This window comes from Sinohyriopsis cumingii, chromosome 11 (genome assembly GCF_028554795.1).
Source record: "Sinohyriopsis cumingii isolate HCF-2022 chromosome 11, ASM2855479v2, whole genome shotgun sequence".
NCBI classification, from domain to species: Eukaryota; Metazoa; Mollusca; class Bivalvia; order Unionida; family Unionidae; genus Sinohyriopsis; species Sinohyriopsis cumingii.
Genome location: NC_142971.1, coordinates 57,295,260 through 57,314,554, shown reverse-complemented (window position 1 = coordinate 57,314,554; position 19,295 = coordinate 57,295,260). Strand labels below are relative to the sequence as shown.

At 35.7% G+C, this 19,295-nt stretch overlaps 1 protein-coding gene across 1 annotated transcript in view; it reads left to right on the top strand.

The window, feature by feature from the left end:
• LOC149788510 (EGF domain-specific O-linked N-acetylglucosamine transferase-like) overlaps positions 1–19,295 on the top strand; it is a 106,374-nt gene that overhangs the window by 48,189 nt on the left and 38,890 nt on the right. The window contains exons 7-10 of the mRNA XM_089974508.1: positions 1,931–2,037; positions 11,133–11,236; positions 12,553–12,645; positions 16,927–16,998. Of these exons, the coding sequence (XP_089830634.1) occupies positions 1,931–2,037; positions 11,133–11,236; positions 12,553–12,645; positions 16,927–16,998 (376 nt within the window). The remainder of the gene's footprint in view (positions 1–1,930; positions 2,038–11,132; positions 11,237–12,552; positions 12,646–16,926; positions 16,999–19,295) is intronic.

Here is a 19,295-nt window from a genome sequence, read left to right as displayed (position 1 = left end):
GTCTTATCATTGCTGTTTAATTTATTTCACTGTATTTCAGTAATGAGAACCAATTATAATATGATTGTGTTTTTATGGACAACTGTGACACAGCTTTTTTATTGGACTTAATTTTATGTATTGGCTCATGACAACCTTATGATTTTACATCAATAAAAATACCTTCCATTGGTGTGATTTTATGCACAACTATGACAGCTTTATTATTGGACTTAATTTTATGTTTTGGCTCATGACAACCTTGTTATTTTATGTTAGCAAATACCTCCCTGGGGTGTTTTTATACACGATTATGACAGCTTTGTTATTGGACTTAATCTTACATTTTGGCTCAGACTACCATGTGATTTCTTTATATCAATAAATACCTTTGGTGTTTCATGCTGCATGTCTGCGGCATGGTGCCCCAGTGCTAGACATCACTATAAACTGCCACATTGCAAACATCGTAGCGATATGACTGAAAAATTGTTAAAGGTACGTTAAAAATCCAATTCACATCACTTCACTGCTTTGGTGTTTTTGTAGACAACTATGATACAGCTTTGTTGGAAAATCCCTCAGTATAAGACTTCCTCACTTATCTTGCAAGTCAGTTTATGGTAGCCATGAAAATCATTAGAAATATAGCCTTATAGTACAGGGAATATTTTCAGCTTGTCTTCTGCTGTGTCATATGTTAAACTGGTTCTTGTTAAGAAGAATATTCGGTATTGATTTTTTTACATTCTGTTCAGGACGCAATTTTATTAAATGTCATCACAGGGCTATGAAAGTATTATGAATCAGAAGATGTGAGAAATACAGATGTTTTAAATTCGTCAGTCTGTGTTCCTATTAACCAATGAGTGACTAAAATAGTTTACACTTTTTATCATTAAAACGTCTAAATTTTGTAACATTTAATAATTATTAATACACTTTTGTAATTAAAGCATTTAAATTTTGTAACATTTAACAATTATTAATACACTTTTGTCATTAAAGCATCTCAATTTTGTAACATTTAACAATTATTAATACACTTTTGCACTGAAATATGTGTGCACTTTTATGTTTACACTCATCTATGTGTATTTTCATATGTGCATACTATTATGTGTGCGATGATCTATATGGGTACTTTTATGTGTACTCTGAGCTATTTGTGTACTTTTATATGTGTAACTGATTTATATGTATACTTTTTGTGTAATCTAATATGTGTACTTTTCTGCTTACTCTGATCTATGTCTGTACTTTTCTGTGTACTCTGATCTATGTGTGTACTTTTATGAGTATTTTGATCTATGTGTGTATGTTATGTGTACATGGATCTGTTTGTCCTTTTCTGTGTACTCTGATCTATGTGTGTACTTTCTGTGTACTGTATAATCTATGTGTGTATGTTATGTGTACACAGATCAGTTTGTGTCCTTTTATGTGTACTCTGATCTATGTGTGTATGTTTATATGTGTACACTGATCTCTATGAGTATGTTTATATGTGTACTCTGATCTATGTGTGTATGTTTATATGTGTATGCTGATCTATATGTGTACTTTTATGTGTACACAGATCTATGTAAGTTTATATGTGTACACAGACATATGTGTGTAGGTTTATATGTGTACACAGATCTATATGTGTACTTTTAAATCTTTGCAAACCACTTTAAGAGATTGTGACAATATTGATTATTTGGCAAGGACATATAATTAACTAAAATATTACATACACTAAAGCGTAATGATGAAAATAAAGGATGCATTAAAACCTGGCCATGAAAATCAAGGAATTGTATTTTGAGACGCATTTGCTAATCATTAAAATTTATTTAAAACTGGAAAGAAAATTATATGATGTTGATAGATTACTTTATTGATTAGAAATCTCCAGCATCTTTATTTCGTACCATAAAAACTTGACTTTTAGTTGCTTCATTGACAGGTTTGCAGAGTTAGAGCAATTTACTTCCCTTCCTTTTCATCCTGTTGATGGTCAACAGTGTGATGTCATCATAGACAAGCCGACGTATTTGATGAAGCTTGATGCTGGTATGATCTCATGTTTTTTTTGTTTGTCTCCTTGTCTGCTGGTGCATAATGTGATGGCAAATCAGGTCTTTGTTGTTTGCACTTGGATTTGACTTATAAGCAAGTATATGCAGTACATATTAATACCCTAATGGCCAGACAGGTATGAAAAGATTTTTTATTCATCCTGCATTCACTAACCTCTCCTTCATGAGTTTGTAAAACAATTGTTTCATTTGATATAATACCACTGAGACATCATAGTTTCCATAATCTCATTCATTTAGACTGTCACATGATTCTCATTCATTTAGGCTGTCACATGATTCACAATCATTGAGACTGTCACATGATTCTCATTCATTTAGACTGTCATATGATTCACAAAGATCAATGCTGAACGTCAATCTGGTAAAGGTCTTTACAATTGATTATCATCCCTCAAAGACTATGGCAAGTGGTCTGCTCTCTGTTACTAAGAATAGTTTGTGTTTCTAATAATAAGGTACTTAATATATTTAGTTCTTGAAAGACTAGTCAAGATATGTAAAGGGACTAAAACTAGTCAAGATATGTAAAGGGATTAAGGACTAGTCAAAATATATAAAGGGACTAAGAATAGTATGTAAAGGGACTAAGACTGGTCAAGATATATAAAGGGACTGAGACTAGTCAAGATATGTAAAGGGACTAAGACTAATCAAGATATGTAAAGGGACTGAGACTAGTCAAGATATGTAAAGGGACTAAAACTAGTCAAGATATATAAAGGAAATATGGACTAGTCAAGATATGTAAAGGGACTAAGACTAGTCAAGATATGTAAAGGGACTGAGACTAGTCATATGAAGGGACTATGGACTAGTCAAGATATGTAAAGGGACTAAGACTAGTCAAGATATGTAAAGGGACTAAAACCAGTCAAGATATTCAAAGGGAACTCATGTTTCCATGTTCAGTTTATGTCCGATAACATGGAGTATCTGTCCGTATATCTGAATCATCTTCCATGGACACTTTCGGCCAGGCCGTGGTTGGCACAGTTGGCGGGTACCTAGTCAGTATTCAGGCTAGCATTTGTACAGCCACCATATACCTGTACGGAGCGAGGAGCTATTCTGATCTAGGTATACTTTACCATGTTTGACGAGGGTGCCTTCTGAAGAGACATAACCCTCTCATGGTAGGCTACTGTTATGTGACCAATAGTTTGTCTAATCTGTGATTTGTCTATTCAGGTTGTTTCGAGTCTATGATCAGTATATTATTTTTCTGGTGTATGAGATGGTGTTGTTGCTTCCCCCATTTCCTTCATGGTGCATTTAAGCCATCAATTCCTGCTATGCCACTTTGGAATGGGGCCTGCTGTCAGCACCACTCTATTGTTCTGCCTCGCATTCTAGGATGGGGGCAGGCACTGTTCCTCTGTGGCTAAGTTGGCTTGGTTGTCAGCATGCTCAGTTACAGTTGGAGCTGCATGCCCCCCTATACCTAGGTATCCTCGTCACCCTCCAGCTTGATGACCTAGGTCTCTTGGTCTGCCTCTGGGTTTAGGGTTTCTCCAATGTCTGGGACCTGGTCTCTGCAGCTAAGCCCTGAAAATGCTTTTAAACTGCGAATTGAGTATTTTAGTACCCATTCGCACAGATCAGTGATGAAAGTCTCCTCACGAATCATGCAGTCTGTAAAGTCATCTGTGCCCTGAATGCAGAGGACCAAGCCAAACGCCCCAAAACATATAGTGTCAGTTTGTCTTTCCACCACATCCCAGAGGCAATCATATTTCCTACTCTTTTCTGCCTTTGCATGATTTGCCCTTTCTTGGAAGTTGTTCCCCTCCCAGATGACCGTGGGGTCAATGATCCATGATGGGCCTTGCTTCGTAAACATGAGATCTGGTTTTAGCAAGGATCCATTGACATGCTAGTGTGGCTCCTCATATACCATGAAGCCTTTACGTCTTAGCCTGGCTGCTATTAGTTGCACTACCTTATCATGTCTCTGGATTCTTAGTCCTAGTGTCTAAGGGCAGGCATATAGGACATGGCAGATGGTCTCTCTGGGTGCTTTACAATGTCGACACCTCACATTCTTGGCCTGTTTATGAATGCCCCTGTTTGCTGTGACTCTTGTGGGGAAAGTGCTGGTACATATGATCATATGGGGATTATAACAGAAAATAAATCCATGATCATATGGCGATTATAACAGAAAATGAATCCATGATCATATGGGGATTATAACAGAAATATTTTCCATGCCTAACATTTTACATAGAATATGGTTGCACAGACATATTTGGCACAGAAGGCCATGAATTTGAATACATCAAATTAACACCTTCATATCGTTCTTCAAGCACTTTACCTGATCACATTACCTTAGAAGAACTATTACTTCCTCACAAGCCCAGTCTCCCAGATTAAAACCTTTTGCCTAAAAATCTAAAGGCTTTCTGCCCACCTAGGTGGCAGTTAGGTAGAGTGATCTCCCCTTGATACTGGGATTGGTATGAAATGATCAGTTACTACCATCCATTCATGTTCAGTAGCAAGCTGTCTACAAACAGTGAGGCCTCATAAAATACAAGCAAGCAGTTTTCTACCTTATAAAAAGTTGGAGGAGTTAAATCTTCAAAGCAAAATATACTCCATCTGTAAATTTCCAACTTTTCTCTTCTTTATATTGTTGATGACAAAGTTTCTGGCTCTTTAGTCTGAAATATCACTGTGCCATTGTCGTATACTTAGGTTCCTTGGTACATACCTGCACAGGTTGCGATGGCATCCCCTCACATTGCTATAACCATAGTAATAAATTCATATCTGTTATGTCATTTAGAAAACTCACTAATATTGCTTTATAATTTCTGCTACATAGGGATACATGTAAGTTTTCTATATTGTCTTAGTGTCCACTTCATAGTTATATATGTGCTACTTTACTGATCTCAACTGTATAGAATTCACCTGGCCTTTCCTACAGGTAACTGTTTCATAATGGATATTGCAGCTAGAATTGATTATTTAGTGTCCACTTCATAAGTATTAATAGATTAATAGCAATGCTCTAATTCTCTACCTGTATAGGTCATGTGCACCCTTTTAAGGTATTTGTCATAGTGCAGAACTCAAAATGGACACTTCTAAGTTCATAAGGCAGGACACTACACCTGTATATATTCTGCTCTGTTTTGTGTTAGAGATTTAGACCATGGGCCAAACCAGACTGGCAACCACTCTACATGTTTAGTTTTCTCTGGTTGTCATTCTTTGAATACATGTCAGACTTTCATATTATTGACCGAAGTCAATGGGCAGCAATTCTACGGGTGCTAATTGGGAAGGTATGGAAGCAAACCTTGAAGGACAAAGACATTATTAGCTTGTATGGAAAAGTTCAAGAGTATTTACTCGGAAGTGAGATATAGACCAACAACGGTTACCTTATCCCATACTAGAATTATGGATCAATATCTCATGTCCGATCCCAACCTTACAACTGGACATCATCATGCCAGCCAAAAGATAGTCATGTTAATTCACGACTGGACTTCCATATAACCCATATTGCAGTGGGCATTGACAACAATTAATCATACAGTCCAATAGGCCATGACAACAATTAATCATACAGTCCAATAGGCCATGACAACAATTAATCATACTGTCCAATAGGCCATGACAACAATTAATCATACAGTCCAAGAGGCCATGACCACAATCAATCATACAGTCCAGTTCTGTGACTCATTGTGCTACTGGGCACTTCCTGTATATGATATCTAGCTTAGTGTCTCAGTACCCAAGAACCCAATTCATAACCCAAGTTATACAGCAGTGTAACCCACATAGTGCTGCTAGTCACTTCCTGAGGATAACATCCAGTTTATATAGGCATTCTCATGGATCAGTCTAACCAGCATAATATCTCTAGACATTTCTGATATATGATGTCCACTTGGTGCTGCAGTTTCCAAGATGTCTCTTCACTCTTCCTCGTGTCTTTGTCACCCATAGCGAGCCTTTACTTAGTGACACCTTGGAAGTATCAAGATCGAACTGGTACTGTGCTGAAAGTGTAGTGAGCCACCAACCTAGACATTCTTCTGCAACTACTTTGCAGGTAGCACAAGAGACAATGGCTTCACTAACTTAATCCAGAAATGACAAAAACTGGTTCTTAAGTTCCCTCCTCATTATTAGATCCTATATTGATGTGTGAAGACTCGGTTTTATAGGCTTGGACTGAAGATTTCTATTAACTCCCATCAGAGCTCTGTCCTCATTCCTCTACAAAACCTGCCTGGTCTATTCCAGCATCAGGTAATCAGTGACTAAGGAAGAATCTACTTTCAATTGCTTCCACAATCTTACTTAGTTACTGACATTTTGGGCTCCTTACTTCATCAGTTACAAATCCCAAGCATCAATGGAATGCTTTTTCTCACAGATGCCTTCCCTTGAACTGTTGTCAGCAGTTATGCAAGCCCCACACACCAGTGTTCAATCCGGATACCCATCCGTGAGCAAGGGATTAACATTAGCTTCTGTGGCAATCTTTCAAAAGGCAGAACACAGCCGACCTTCTCCCTACTCAGAATCTCACTGGATATGCATGATAGTCTGTTGATAGAATGACCCACTTCATAAAGGCCCAACATAATATGGATATGGTCATAATAGCCACTAAGAACTTTCAACTGGTGTAACAAGATTCAATGCTCTCTATTTCTACCTTCTTAAAGACCATCATATGCCGTACTACACTCCCAACCTTAATCATATAATCTCTTGAGTGGTCAGATTGACACAATTCAAAACAAGCTACCAAGGATACCTTCTTTCCATCCTTCATAGTCTCAGCTACAAGTAAATCAACAAAAGATCACATGGACATACCTAGAGCACTGGCCATTGGAAAACAGGCTTACCAAATTTACAACCATTGAAAACCACAGTTTTCCTGAATGTAATCAGAAAAGAGGCAATGGGATGGTGGTCATTTTCACCTGTGTTTCTCTCCATGAGACCCTCCCTGTTTCAGATTTGATCATTTTCTTGTCCTTCATGCTAATCACAGATTGCACTAATGGGAAGGCTCCAGCCATCACTGCTGAATGGGGAAGATTTGCCATGACAACATTTGGACATGATAAGTGGTTTCTGGGGGACTCTGTATCATGTTCAACACACCTACAAAGCACACCTTTGTCCAGAGTTTCTTCGGCTACAAACATGGCAGTCTTCCTGTGGTTGTCAACGTATGTGCATTCGTTTGGTTCATTCATGATTTTGGGTTCATGATGGAATGCAACAATAGGTTCTAAATGCCATCAATTGGGGGACTACACAATCATTGTGGATTTTAAAGAAGTGTGACTTTATGTCCTACTCACATGGGTTCAGTAAGTCATGTGATTTGTCTACAAAAGCAGCTGACTACAACAGCAGGAAAATTATATCTCAGAGGAAGACATGATATCATTTATTACAGCCTTTCACTGCAGGAATTTTGGGGGCATATGGGTAAAGCCAAGTGATAAGTGCTGTGTGTATATGTAAAGCAAAGTGATAAATCAAGTCCTTTATTGTGGGTAAGGCCAAGTGATGGGGCCCAGAGCGTCTGAGTGGTCTAAAGCACTCACTGTTACAGATCACTGCCATCTCACCTCTGTCTGTGTGGGTTCAGATCTCGGGTTTGGCCAATGAGAGTATGTGGGAAAGTTTGCCAGTAGCTTCTCGTGGGTCGGTGGTTCTTTCCAGGGTTTTCTTGGGTTCTTCTTCCGCCATTTATACTCGCTGCCATGTATATCCTATCAAGTGCTGCAAAATGGCATTAAACCCAAGAACAACAAGGCCAAGTGATAAATCAAGTCCTTTGTGTATGGGTCAAGCCAAGTGATAAATCAGATGCTGTGAATATGGGTAAGGCCTAGTGATAAATCAGGTGCTGTGAATATGGGTAAAGCCCAGTGATAAATCAAGTGCTGTGTATATGCGTAAAGCCAAGTGATAAATCAGGTGTTGTATATTTGGGTAAGGCCAAGTGATAAATCAAGTCCTTTGTGTATGGGTAAGGCCAGGTCATAAATCAAGTGCTTTGTTTATGGGTAAGGCCAAGTGATAAATCAAGTTTTTTGTATATGGGTATGGCGGAATGATAAATCAAGTGCTGTGTCTTGTGTTTGTTGAAAGTTGTTGGATCAAAGATTGCTCTACAAGTCCCCAAGTTTTACTGATGGTGGGGACAATGCTGTTGACTTACACATAAAAAAAGTCTCAAAATGGTTGCTTTGATTATGGAATACAGTAAAATATTTATTGTTAAAATTGGTCAAAAAATACCAAATAGAACTAGCACAGAATATTAGAGTGTGGGGATCTGCAACTCTGTGAAAACTAATCATGTATTTTAGTTTACATTATCTCAAAAGTCACCCACCATCGGTATAACTTGCAACTTAGAGAGCTATGGTAATGTCCACTAAATCCGTGAGTGAAAAAGCTCTGAAGTCCCGTAGCAAGGGTATAAAGCATAGTATGAATGAAATATTTTGACAAAGCTCTGAAGTCCTGTAGCAAGGGTATAAAGCATAGTATGAATGAAATATTTTGACAAAGCTCTGAAGTCCTGTAGCAAGGGTATAAAGCATAGTATGAATGAAATATTTTGACAAAGCTCTGAAGTCCCATAGCAAGGGTATAAAGCATAGTATGAATGAAATATTTTGACAAAGCTCTGAAGTCCCGTAGCAAGGGTGTAAAGCATAATATGAATGAAATATTGACAGTAGGAATGAATTAGAATATTTTTGCCTAAACTTTAAAAAAACTCATGGAGTCAGAAACTCTGGTAAATGGGAATGTTAACACGACACTGATGTAGATGAGATGGTACCACCTCAACCCTTTTGCCCCAAAGTCCGCTTAACTTCAGCTACTTCTCAGAGGCATGAATTAGAAATAAATATTCTAGAGTTGTCGTTTAAGAATGAAATGTTTAATTTTGAAATTTTGTGTCTCAGCATACCATAATGAGCATTTGTCCTAAGTTTATACATAGTAAATGAATTATACGGCTTGAAAATAAAATGTTCATCCTTGAAGAGGCTTTAAAGACTGCTTGAATTTCTTGATGAAATATCTGTATGAACCATGATTAAGATCTTGGACAGGTTCAATAATGTGCTAGATTATTGCATGTTAATCAGGTGATCTTGGATCTGGTTGAGGTTATTACCACCATGGAGGCCATATTTCTGATCTGATTTTGCAATATTATTTCATTTAGATCTTGGACAAGTTTAGTATTAACTGAGATGTGTATGTTAATGAGGTGGTCTTACTTCTGATTGGCCAAGATTATTACCAATCCAGAAGCCATATTTCTAACCTGATTTTAACCAAACTTGGAATATGGGCTGATCTTGCTTCTGATTGAGCTTGTTACCACTCTGGAGGCCATATTTTCTGTTTGAGCTTGTTACCACTCTGGAGGCCATATTTTCTGATTGAGCTTGTTACCACTCTGGAGATCGTATTTTCCAATTGAGCTTATTACCACTCTGGAGGTCGTATTTTCCAATTGAGTTTATTACCACTCTGGAGGACATATTTTCTGTTTGAGCTTGTTACCACTCTGGAGGCCATATTTTCTGATTGAGCTTGTTACCACTCTGGAGGCCATATTTTCTGATTGAGCTTATTACCACTCTGGAGGCCATATTTTCCAGTTGAGCTTATTACCACTCTGGAGGCCACATTTTCTGATTGAGCATATTACCACTCTGGAGGCTATAATTTCTGATTGAGCCTCTGGAGGCCATATTTTCTGACTGAGCTTGTTACCAAACTGGAGGCCACATTTTCTGATCAGATTTTGATCAAACTTGGAATATAGGCTCATGTGATCAATATCTCACACAACTTTTATCAAGAGTACAAAGCATGGATAATAATGAGATCCTGCATCTGTTTGGCTGAATTGATATCATTCATTGACTATATTTCTGATTCAGTTTTAAAAAATCTTCATAAATAGAAATAAATCCTCATGATGTCAGGTAAGTTTTGATGTCAGCAAGATCTGCATGTATTAATCAAAATCAGTCAAATTAAAAATAGCTGTCAAATTGTTTGCAATGTAAAATTTAAAAAAGGAATGCCAACCGATGATATTATACACTGAGAATCACAGGTTTGATTACAGAGTTCTCACTGCAAAAATATACAAGATGCATTAATTCTAATTGAACAGTTTATACAAATTAGCAAATCAATACACCTTTGGGATTAAAAAAATATTTGTTATTTATAAATGAAGAAAAAGGAGGGTAAGAAATATGGTCAGAGAAAATATACAAGATATGCCTGTGCATTGTTGTAGTTAAGGATCAGAATTTCTTTAGGCAATTTTAGATTTGAAAAAATTACAAGCTGTTTTCTAAAGAGAACAGATTTCTTGTAAAAACCATGTTTATAAATTTATAATTTAAAGAGTTTATAAATTTATTTCTAAGATTTTTGCCACATTTGAAAGTTAAATTATTTGAAAGCCGGTTTTGTATGCTTGGTAAAATAAAATTTGACTGTCTTTTAATTAAAAAAATACTTCAGGATGCTTTTCTCTTAAAAGATTACCCGATTTTTTTAATAAGAATAATTAACTTGTTATATAAACCAAAAAACACCTGAATTATAATTTCATTTTCTGTGAAAGCCAGGTGACTCTTTCAGGATGTAGTACAAGAGGTAAAATCAACAAGTTTACAAACTTGGGAGACAGTTTATACAGGCTTTATTTTATAATACTTCATGTCTACACCAACTTAGTGAAATGGTCAACTGTTAATTTTATGCTAACCCATCATTTATATAGGTCAATTTTGGCCTCTTGTATTATAAACATTTTTCTTTTTTAAAACAAGTTATTAAAGAATGCATTTTTCATATTGAATAATCATTTTTTCTTGATGATTTCATCACTTATTTTCTTTCCGGCTGTTGGGTACATATAAATAAAGTATGCAGCTAGCTGTATTTTAAATCAAAATTGCCTATGTCTACAAAATAAAATAAAAAAGGATTTCTAAAAAAGTAATCTTCTTTTTTCAGGAGTGAACCTGTTTCATCATTTCTGTGATTTTATCAACCTGTATATAACACAGCATGTAAACAACTCCTTTTCAACTGATGTCAATATTATAATGTGGGATACCGTAAGTCTAATTTTAGCATCATTCATTATGTGTAGGTCAATTTCCATTTTGTTAAATTTCCACAAATATTCTATTTTTGAGACATAACAATATGCATTTACTTCTATTGGTCATAGACCAGAAAAACTTATTGGATGGCCTGTGTTCCTTCATCTGTTGTCCATTGACTTTCTATCTGTTAGCACAAGTTTGTTGTTGCTACTCCTCCTAAGCTACTTTGAAGATTGCCATCAACCATTACAGACACATTTATCCCTTGGTCCAGTTGGTCCTAAATGGTACTGCTTTGACATCCAATTTGGCTACTAAAGTTTTCCATTTTTAAAATCATGTTATCACTACTTATCCTGAGTAGAATGGTCATATCAACATAAACTTCTTTTGATGTCTAGCTGTAACAGAATTTGTACAAATTTGGCAGAAAGCATCCTGGCGTGAAGGGTGTTCAGTTTTGTACAAATGCTGATTCACCATTAAATACGTCCACAGTTACTGAAAATAGAAAAGCCTATGAAACTATTTCTTCTAAAAAAAATTGCTGAACAGAATTTTACTAAAAGCATTTTGAAGTGAAATGCTTTTGTGTCAGTATATAAGTGGCTGATTCTCCATTAAATATGCCACTTTTACTAGAAATACAAGAAACTTTAAATGACTTATTAGAACACATACAATAAAATCTAAATGAAAGAAAGTATCCTGGTATGGTATCTTTTCAGTTGTCACCCATAATGCCAGTCTGGCATCAGTACTGACAGTAGAAAGAAAACTTCCAATTGCTTCTGATCTGCCTTCAGTTATTAAAAATAGAACAATCTTTAAATACTACTTATCAAATGCTGCTCAACACAACTTTACCATATTTCATAAAACTTGACCAGACTTCAGAGAAATAGACTGAATTTCACAGAACATGACCAGATTTCACAGAAAGCACCTTAGCTTGAAGGCCTTACAGGTTTTTACTAGAAAATTGTACAGGAAACACCCTACTGCCCCATACTTCTTGACCAACTGCTTTATTTTCATCCGGTTATTAGGCAAACATTAGCCAGATGAGCAATCTCAGGCCCACCTGGACCTCTTGTTCTTATATTGTTTTATTGTCAAATACGTGCCAGTAGATTTTGTATGAGTTTGGAATTCAGTCAGAATATAGAATGTAAGTAAATTGCATTTATTGCTACAGTTATTGTTGTTATCTCCCCTCATTGTAAGTTAAACTAATTTAGTTATTGTAATTGGTTACTTAATGTCTGAAATTGAAAAATGATAGAATGACTTTTGTTGTCAATACATTTTTTTCTTTTCTTCAGAGCCTTATGGCTTACAGAGACTTCTTTGAGGACACATGGCGGGCTTTCACAGATTACTCTGTTAAACCATTGAGCAGCTATGATGGAAAGAGGGTAAATAAAGTTATGACATAATAAAATATAAATTTTAAAACTTAAGTGTTTTAGGTGTGAGTATTTGGTTGTTTTATGTTTCAAAGTTTATGCTGGGACTGAGTGAGTCCATTACTAATACAGAGTATTCAGTTTATTCATGATATTTGCATTTATAAGTCTTTAACATAAGGTAGCAATTTTGGCCACATTTAGAACTACATGTATTAAAACTTTCCAATGTGCACTTGAGTTGAGAACCGATGCCATATTTCAGTATGACGATGTGTGTAACATCTGTATCTTCATGCTTTACAGTTAAAGCATTGAGCAGTAAGTAAAGAAAATTATACTTGCTCTGGCTGGAGAATAAATATATAAATATATTGAGCTTTTGATAATTCTGAGTTTTTTTAAATACTTTATATCACAGAACTTTAGTGCTTTAGTACTTGGTCATTGCTTTTTATTTGGACTTTGTTTAGCACTTTCTTGAGTTTGGATGATTAGAATTATGGCTATATAGGCTTCAGTATCAATGTAGGCAACACTGACTTTGATATATTTATGAAATTCATGTGATTAAGTGATACAGATGTAGACCACACACCAGTAGATTTAGAGTTTGAGAAAGGTTGGCTTTGGTTGTTCACACAGCTTCACTAACTTGATAGAGAATGACTTCTCACAGGATTTTAAAACATATAAAACAATTCTTTTTTGAAAAATTATTATACAGCCACAGGGATCAGATTTTACTCTTAAACCTGTCAGTAGACACCAAACATGTACAAAAAACGTAAAATGGTTCAAATTTGTGTTGAATGTAACATATCCTGCACTGCTATCAATTTTACAGGCAGACGTATTTGCATAGAGTCATTTAGGTAACAGGTGTTCTATTTATAGCACACGGTTCTCTTCGGTTTTGGCACATGTATATCAAGAGCCTAGACAGTAACAGACACAGATAAGTAAAGGGCTTTCAGTCAGTCCTTGTAGCATTACACAATGAAGTAAAGGGCTTTCAGTCAGTCCTTGTAGCATTACACAATGAAGTAAAGGGCTTTCAGTCAGTCCTTGTAGCATTACACAATGAAGTAAAGGGCTTTCAGTCAGTCCTTGTAGCATTACACAATGAATAGAAGGGATTTCAGTCAGTCCTTGTAGCATTATACAGATAAGTAAAGGGCTTTCAGTCAGTCCTTGTAGCATTACACAATGAAGTAAAGGGCTTTCAGTCAGTCCTTGTAGCATTACACAATGAAGTAAAGGGCTTTCAGTCAGTCCTTGTAGCACTGCACAATGAAGTAAAGGACTTTCAGTCAGTCCTTGTAGCATTACACAATGAAGTAAAGGGCTTTCAGTCAGTCCTTGTAGCATTACACAATGAAGTAAAGGGCTTTCAGTCAGTCCTTGTAGCACTGCACAATGAAGTAAAGGACTTTCAGTCAGTCCTTGTAGCATTACACAATGAAGTAAAGGGCTTTCAGTCAGTTTTTTTAGCATTACACAATGAAGAGAAGGGATTTCAGTCAGTCCTTGTAGCATTACACAATGAAGTAAAGGGCTTTCAGTCAGTCCTTGTAGCATTACACAATGAAGTAAAGAGCTTTCAGTCAGTCCTTGTAGCATTGCACAACAAAGTAAAGGGCTTTCCATCAGTCCATGTAGCATTGCACAATGAAGTAAAGGACTTTATCAGTAATTGTAGCATTACACAGGAGGGAAGTAAAGGGCTTTCAGTCAGTCCTTGTAGCATTACACAATGAAGTAAATGGCATTATGTAGCATTCATGTAGTCCATGTAGCATTGCAAAATTAAGTAAAGGGCTTTCAGTCAGTCCATGTAGCATTACACAATGAAGAGAAGGGGTTATTGTCAGTCCCTGTAGCATTACACAATGAAGTAAAGGGCTTTCAGTCAGTCCTTGTAGCATTACACAGATAAGTAAAGGGCTTCCAGTCAGTCCTTGTAGCATTACACAATGAAGTAAAGGGCTTTCAGTCAGTCCTTGTAGCATTACACAATGAATAGAAGGGATTTCAGTCAGTCCTTGTAGCATTATACAGATAAGTAAAGGGCTTTCAGTCAGTCCTTGTAGCATTACACAATGAAGTAAAGGGCTTTCAGTCAGTCCTTGTAGCATTACACAAGAGAAGGGCTTTCAGTCAGTCCTTATAGCATTACACAATGAAGTAAAGGGCTTTCAGTAAGTCCTTGTAGCATTACACAGATAAGTAAAGGGCTTTCAGTCAGTCCTTGTAGCATTACACAATGAAGAGAAGGGATTTCAGTCAGTCCTTGTAGCATTACACAGATAAGTAAAGGGCTTTCAGTCAGTCCTTGTAGCATTACACAATGAAGAGAAGGGCTTTCAGTCAGTCCTTGTAGCATTACACAGATAAGTAAAGGGCTTTCAGTCAGTCCTTGTAGCATTACACAATGAAGTAAAGGGCTTTCAGTCAGTCCTTGTAGCATTGCACAACAAACTAAAGAGCTTTCAGTCAGTCCATGTAGCATAGCACAACAAAAGTAAAGGGATTTCAGTCAGTCCTTGTGGTATTACAATGACATTCCAATGATGTAAAATCAAAGAATTTGGTAAATCCTGGTGGTGACTGCTCCATTGGTCCAAGTGGTTAGAGCATCTGCCTCAGATCCAGGAAGTCATGGGTTCAAACCCTGGCTGATTCATACCTGAAGCTTCTAAAAATGCTGCTAGCAGCTGCCTCACTTTGCACTCAGCATTAAATGGTTTGAGTTTGGACTGATTGGCCTAGTGTCAGTATAATGTGACTGGGTGGGACATGATGCTAAATGTTGGTGGCATTATGCCCCAGTGCTAGACATCACTATAAACTGCCACACTGCAGACATCATTGTGATGTGACTGAAAATTTGTTAAAGCTATGGTAAAAATCTAAAGCACATGCACACACACAGACACACACACAACTCTTTGTGCCATTAGTGCCTGCAGTGTGGCAGTACTACTACTATTACCATTACTATTATTACTACTACTAACTACTACTACTACTGTTACTATTAATACTATTAGTACTACAACTATTACCACTACTGTTACTACTAATAATACTACTACTAATACCACTGTTACTATTACTACTATTACTGCTACTACTATTACTACTACTACTATCACTGTTGCTATTACTACTATTACTACTAGTAATGTTACTACTATTACTACTGTTACTATTACTACTATTGCTTCTATTGTTACTACTACTATTATTACTATAACTACTACTACTACTACTACTAATACTATATTGATAGAATGTAGCTCAATTAGTAAAACTATTCTCCATTGAGGTTTTCTCAACTTAAGTACAATATACAGATAATTTAACATGATTTGAAAATGAACACTAATTTTGTATTTAACATATAGTCTAAGCATTTATTTTTAAAAGCAATGAGAGAATTAATTGTTTTATATTAAAAGGCATGTAGTTCCAGACAAGAACCCCTGACAAATTCTAGCTCTATTGAATTGCTGTATTTTAGGTTTTGGCATCAAGAGATCTCCAGCTCCTACTGACCATAGTAGATAACTATACTGCATCTAGTTTTAAAACATGTCTTATAGGTAGTGTGTGTGTTCCATCTAGATGTCTGGCTAAATGTCATGTATATATTGTTGTGCAATGCCTTGTTTACTAAAGCACCTTTACTCTTGTAAATTCTTTAGTTAATTTGCATCCAATACTTTTTTAATGGGTTCTGAAGGTGCATCAGATGGACTCTCTAGAAATATAAATGCTGCTCAATTTGTAATGTTAAATTCTGTCTGTCTGGAGTAGTTTCCCCTTACAATAAGGCAATAAACTAGCATTGGTTGAATAATATGCATTAAAATAATAAGATCCTGACATCAGGAGGGAGGTATTTCTTAATTTTGGCAAACAGTGCTGTCTTATAATAAAGCAATTTATGTACATTATTAACCTGTACACTTTACTGAAGAAAACTGTCAGCTTGAATACCAAGAAGTTTATGATTTGAAACAGTTTTTGTGGTTGTTTTCTTAATATTTTAGATCCAGATGCTTCTGGCCCATGTGGAGCCAATTTCTGAGATATGATTATTAACATGTAGTTAGTAACATGCATTTGGTCATATTTTGATAAAAAAAGCATGTTGTTATTCTCACACCATTGTTCAATAATCTCCACAACTTGAAAATGTAGCATGTTTGAAATAACAGTTTCAAGTTTTGTTGGGTTTTCTGTGTGTTTGTTTCTTCAAGTTAGTACCTGTTTTATTTGCAGGTCTGTATTAAAGATGTTGTTTTCACACTATTGCCCAGAATGAGATATGGTCTTTATTACAATATGCCCTTGGTAAGTCAGCTTTATTTATAATAATCTTATTAAAAACCATGTGACATGTCAGCGAGATATAGTCTTTACTACAATATACTTTTTGTAAGTCAGCTTTATTTAAAATAATGTCATTAAAACCATGTGACATGTTTGTGAGATGTGGATTTTATTACAATATGCCCTTGGTAAGTCAGCTTTGTTTTATAATAATGCAATTAAAAAGCATGTGACATGCCTTTGATATACCTTTTATTACAATATGCCATATGCCCTTGGTAAGTTAGCTTTATTTATGAAAATGCAGTTAAAATGTATGTTATATGTCTGATATCCATGCATCTTGTACACAGACACATAGGGCATTAATTATACGGCAGAACTCCCATGTATCCAAACTTTGTACAAAGACACATAGAGTATTAGAACCCCAATGGATACAAATTTTGTTCATGATATATTTGGTTTATCAGTGTTATGTATATCTATTTTTTTAACTCCTGATACATGGTTTTATCTATAAATTTTGTAAATTCTTATTCATGGTTTGGCTGTAATGTGTACAGAATGTCTTTTGTTCAGTCTGGCCTATGTGACGAGTATAGCATTAGAAAGGATTTACATACAGCATTAGAAAGAATTTATGAATAGATGTTTACATATGTGTTGACAGTTAGTAGTAATCTTAATAATAAGACTTAAAATGGCACTTGTGTAGTTTCTTAGTGGCTGATGGGATTTCTATATTTCCAGAATAATTACGTAGCTTCCCATTGGTTGCACGAGTTCACATGAATATTTCTAATTGATGCAAAATCAATAGTGTATGATGTCACTTGGGGTCTGTTGCAAAGTACACTCATGATATGCAATGTGTATTAGGGAAAAGTTAAGCAATCAGATTCATTCAAGTTTTTGGAGTCATTCACATTTATTGAGTTCCTGTTGTAAGTATGCAGACATATTTTATGTTGTTAGATATTTTTGAAGAGGAAAAACATTTGTTTGGACTGTTCATTGGAAATAGAAAGTACTCGTTATTTGGACTATAATATTAGTCTGGAACTGTTTTAAATTATTCAGAATAATTCTGGACAACACCATCTTGACAATATCACGGTTATTAGAGTACCAGTACATTTCCAGTATTGAAATTTATAAGGAGCATTTCATTCATTTAGGACTTTCATAGACATTTATAGGGACTAGTTTGGATTCGTGTCATAATACCGTAAGTTCCTCTCATATTTTTCATTTATAACTGTGATAATTAAACTGTTAAGTTTTATAAAACTTGTTGGTTTTGCTTCTTTTCTGTTACTTAAGATTATGACCATAGAGTTGTAACACAGAACCTTAGTTATATATGCTAGCATGCAAATTTTGTTAGCCAGATTCTCATTTATCCTAACATTTATGGTGTTCTGTGACTTCAAATAAAGCAGGCTGTAGGTTGTACAAGTTTTATGTGCATTCCTCATAAATTTGATAGGAAAATTTAAAAAATGTATTGTTGCATTTTCTAAACTCTTAAATGACATTAACTTATAACTCCACGCTACCTCTGTGACTGCCACTCTTCCTTTGCCATCAATCTTCAAATCGCTGTTCAGTTATTAAAATTCTAAGCTACGCTGTCAAACCTGTCCATTGCTATTCATCATTGTCTGCCATTGTCTAAAGTCATGAATAATTCATCATTCCAGTTGTTGTGAATTATCTGCATTTTGTGCCATATGATTGGCTGTAAACTGTCACATGATACTGCCCTCAATTTTTTGCACATAGGTAAATTTTAGAGAGTACATTAGGGTTCCAGTAGGTTTCTAATGTACTTTAGATCAAGCTTTGTCTGTATCAACTCCAAAATAATAACAATAAGAATCCCACTTCACCACCCTCATGACTTAGATAAACTTTATGGAAAGCATATTTGCTACGTAAAAAATGTCACTATAACCCTCCTTGACTATTGTGTTGTGATTCTGTATAAGCTTGATTATCTTAACCAGTCGTTGGTACACTTTATTCCATCAGTATTGAACTAACTGGATTGACAACCCATGGCTAGCAAAGATGGGACTAGATTTATTCTGATGCCATGTGAAGATGCAACAGAATTCTTTCTTTTTAAAGCCCTGCCAAGCAATTTTTACTATGACAAATAGTCAATCAAGCATGAAATGATGCATGTTAGACCATTCTATTTGCTTTTAGGAACAAACTTGAAAACCAGACCTGCTTGACCTTGGGATCAAGGTAGAGGAAGCTGCCTGAAAATTGAATTCTTTGATCTTTGTAACACAATAATTGGTGCA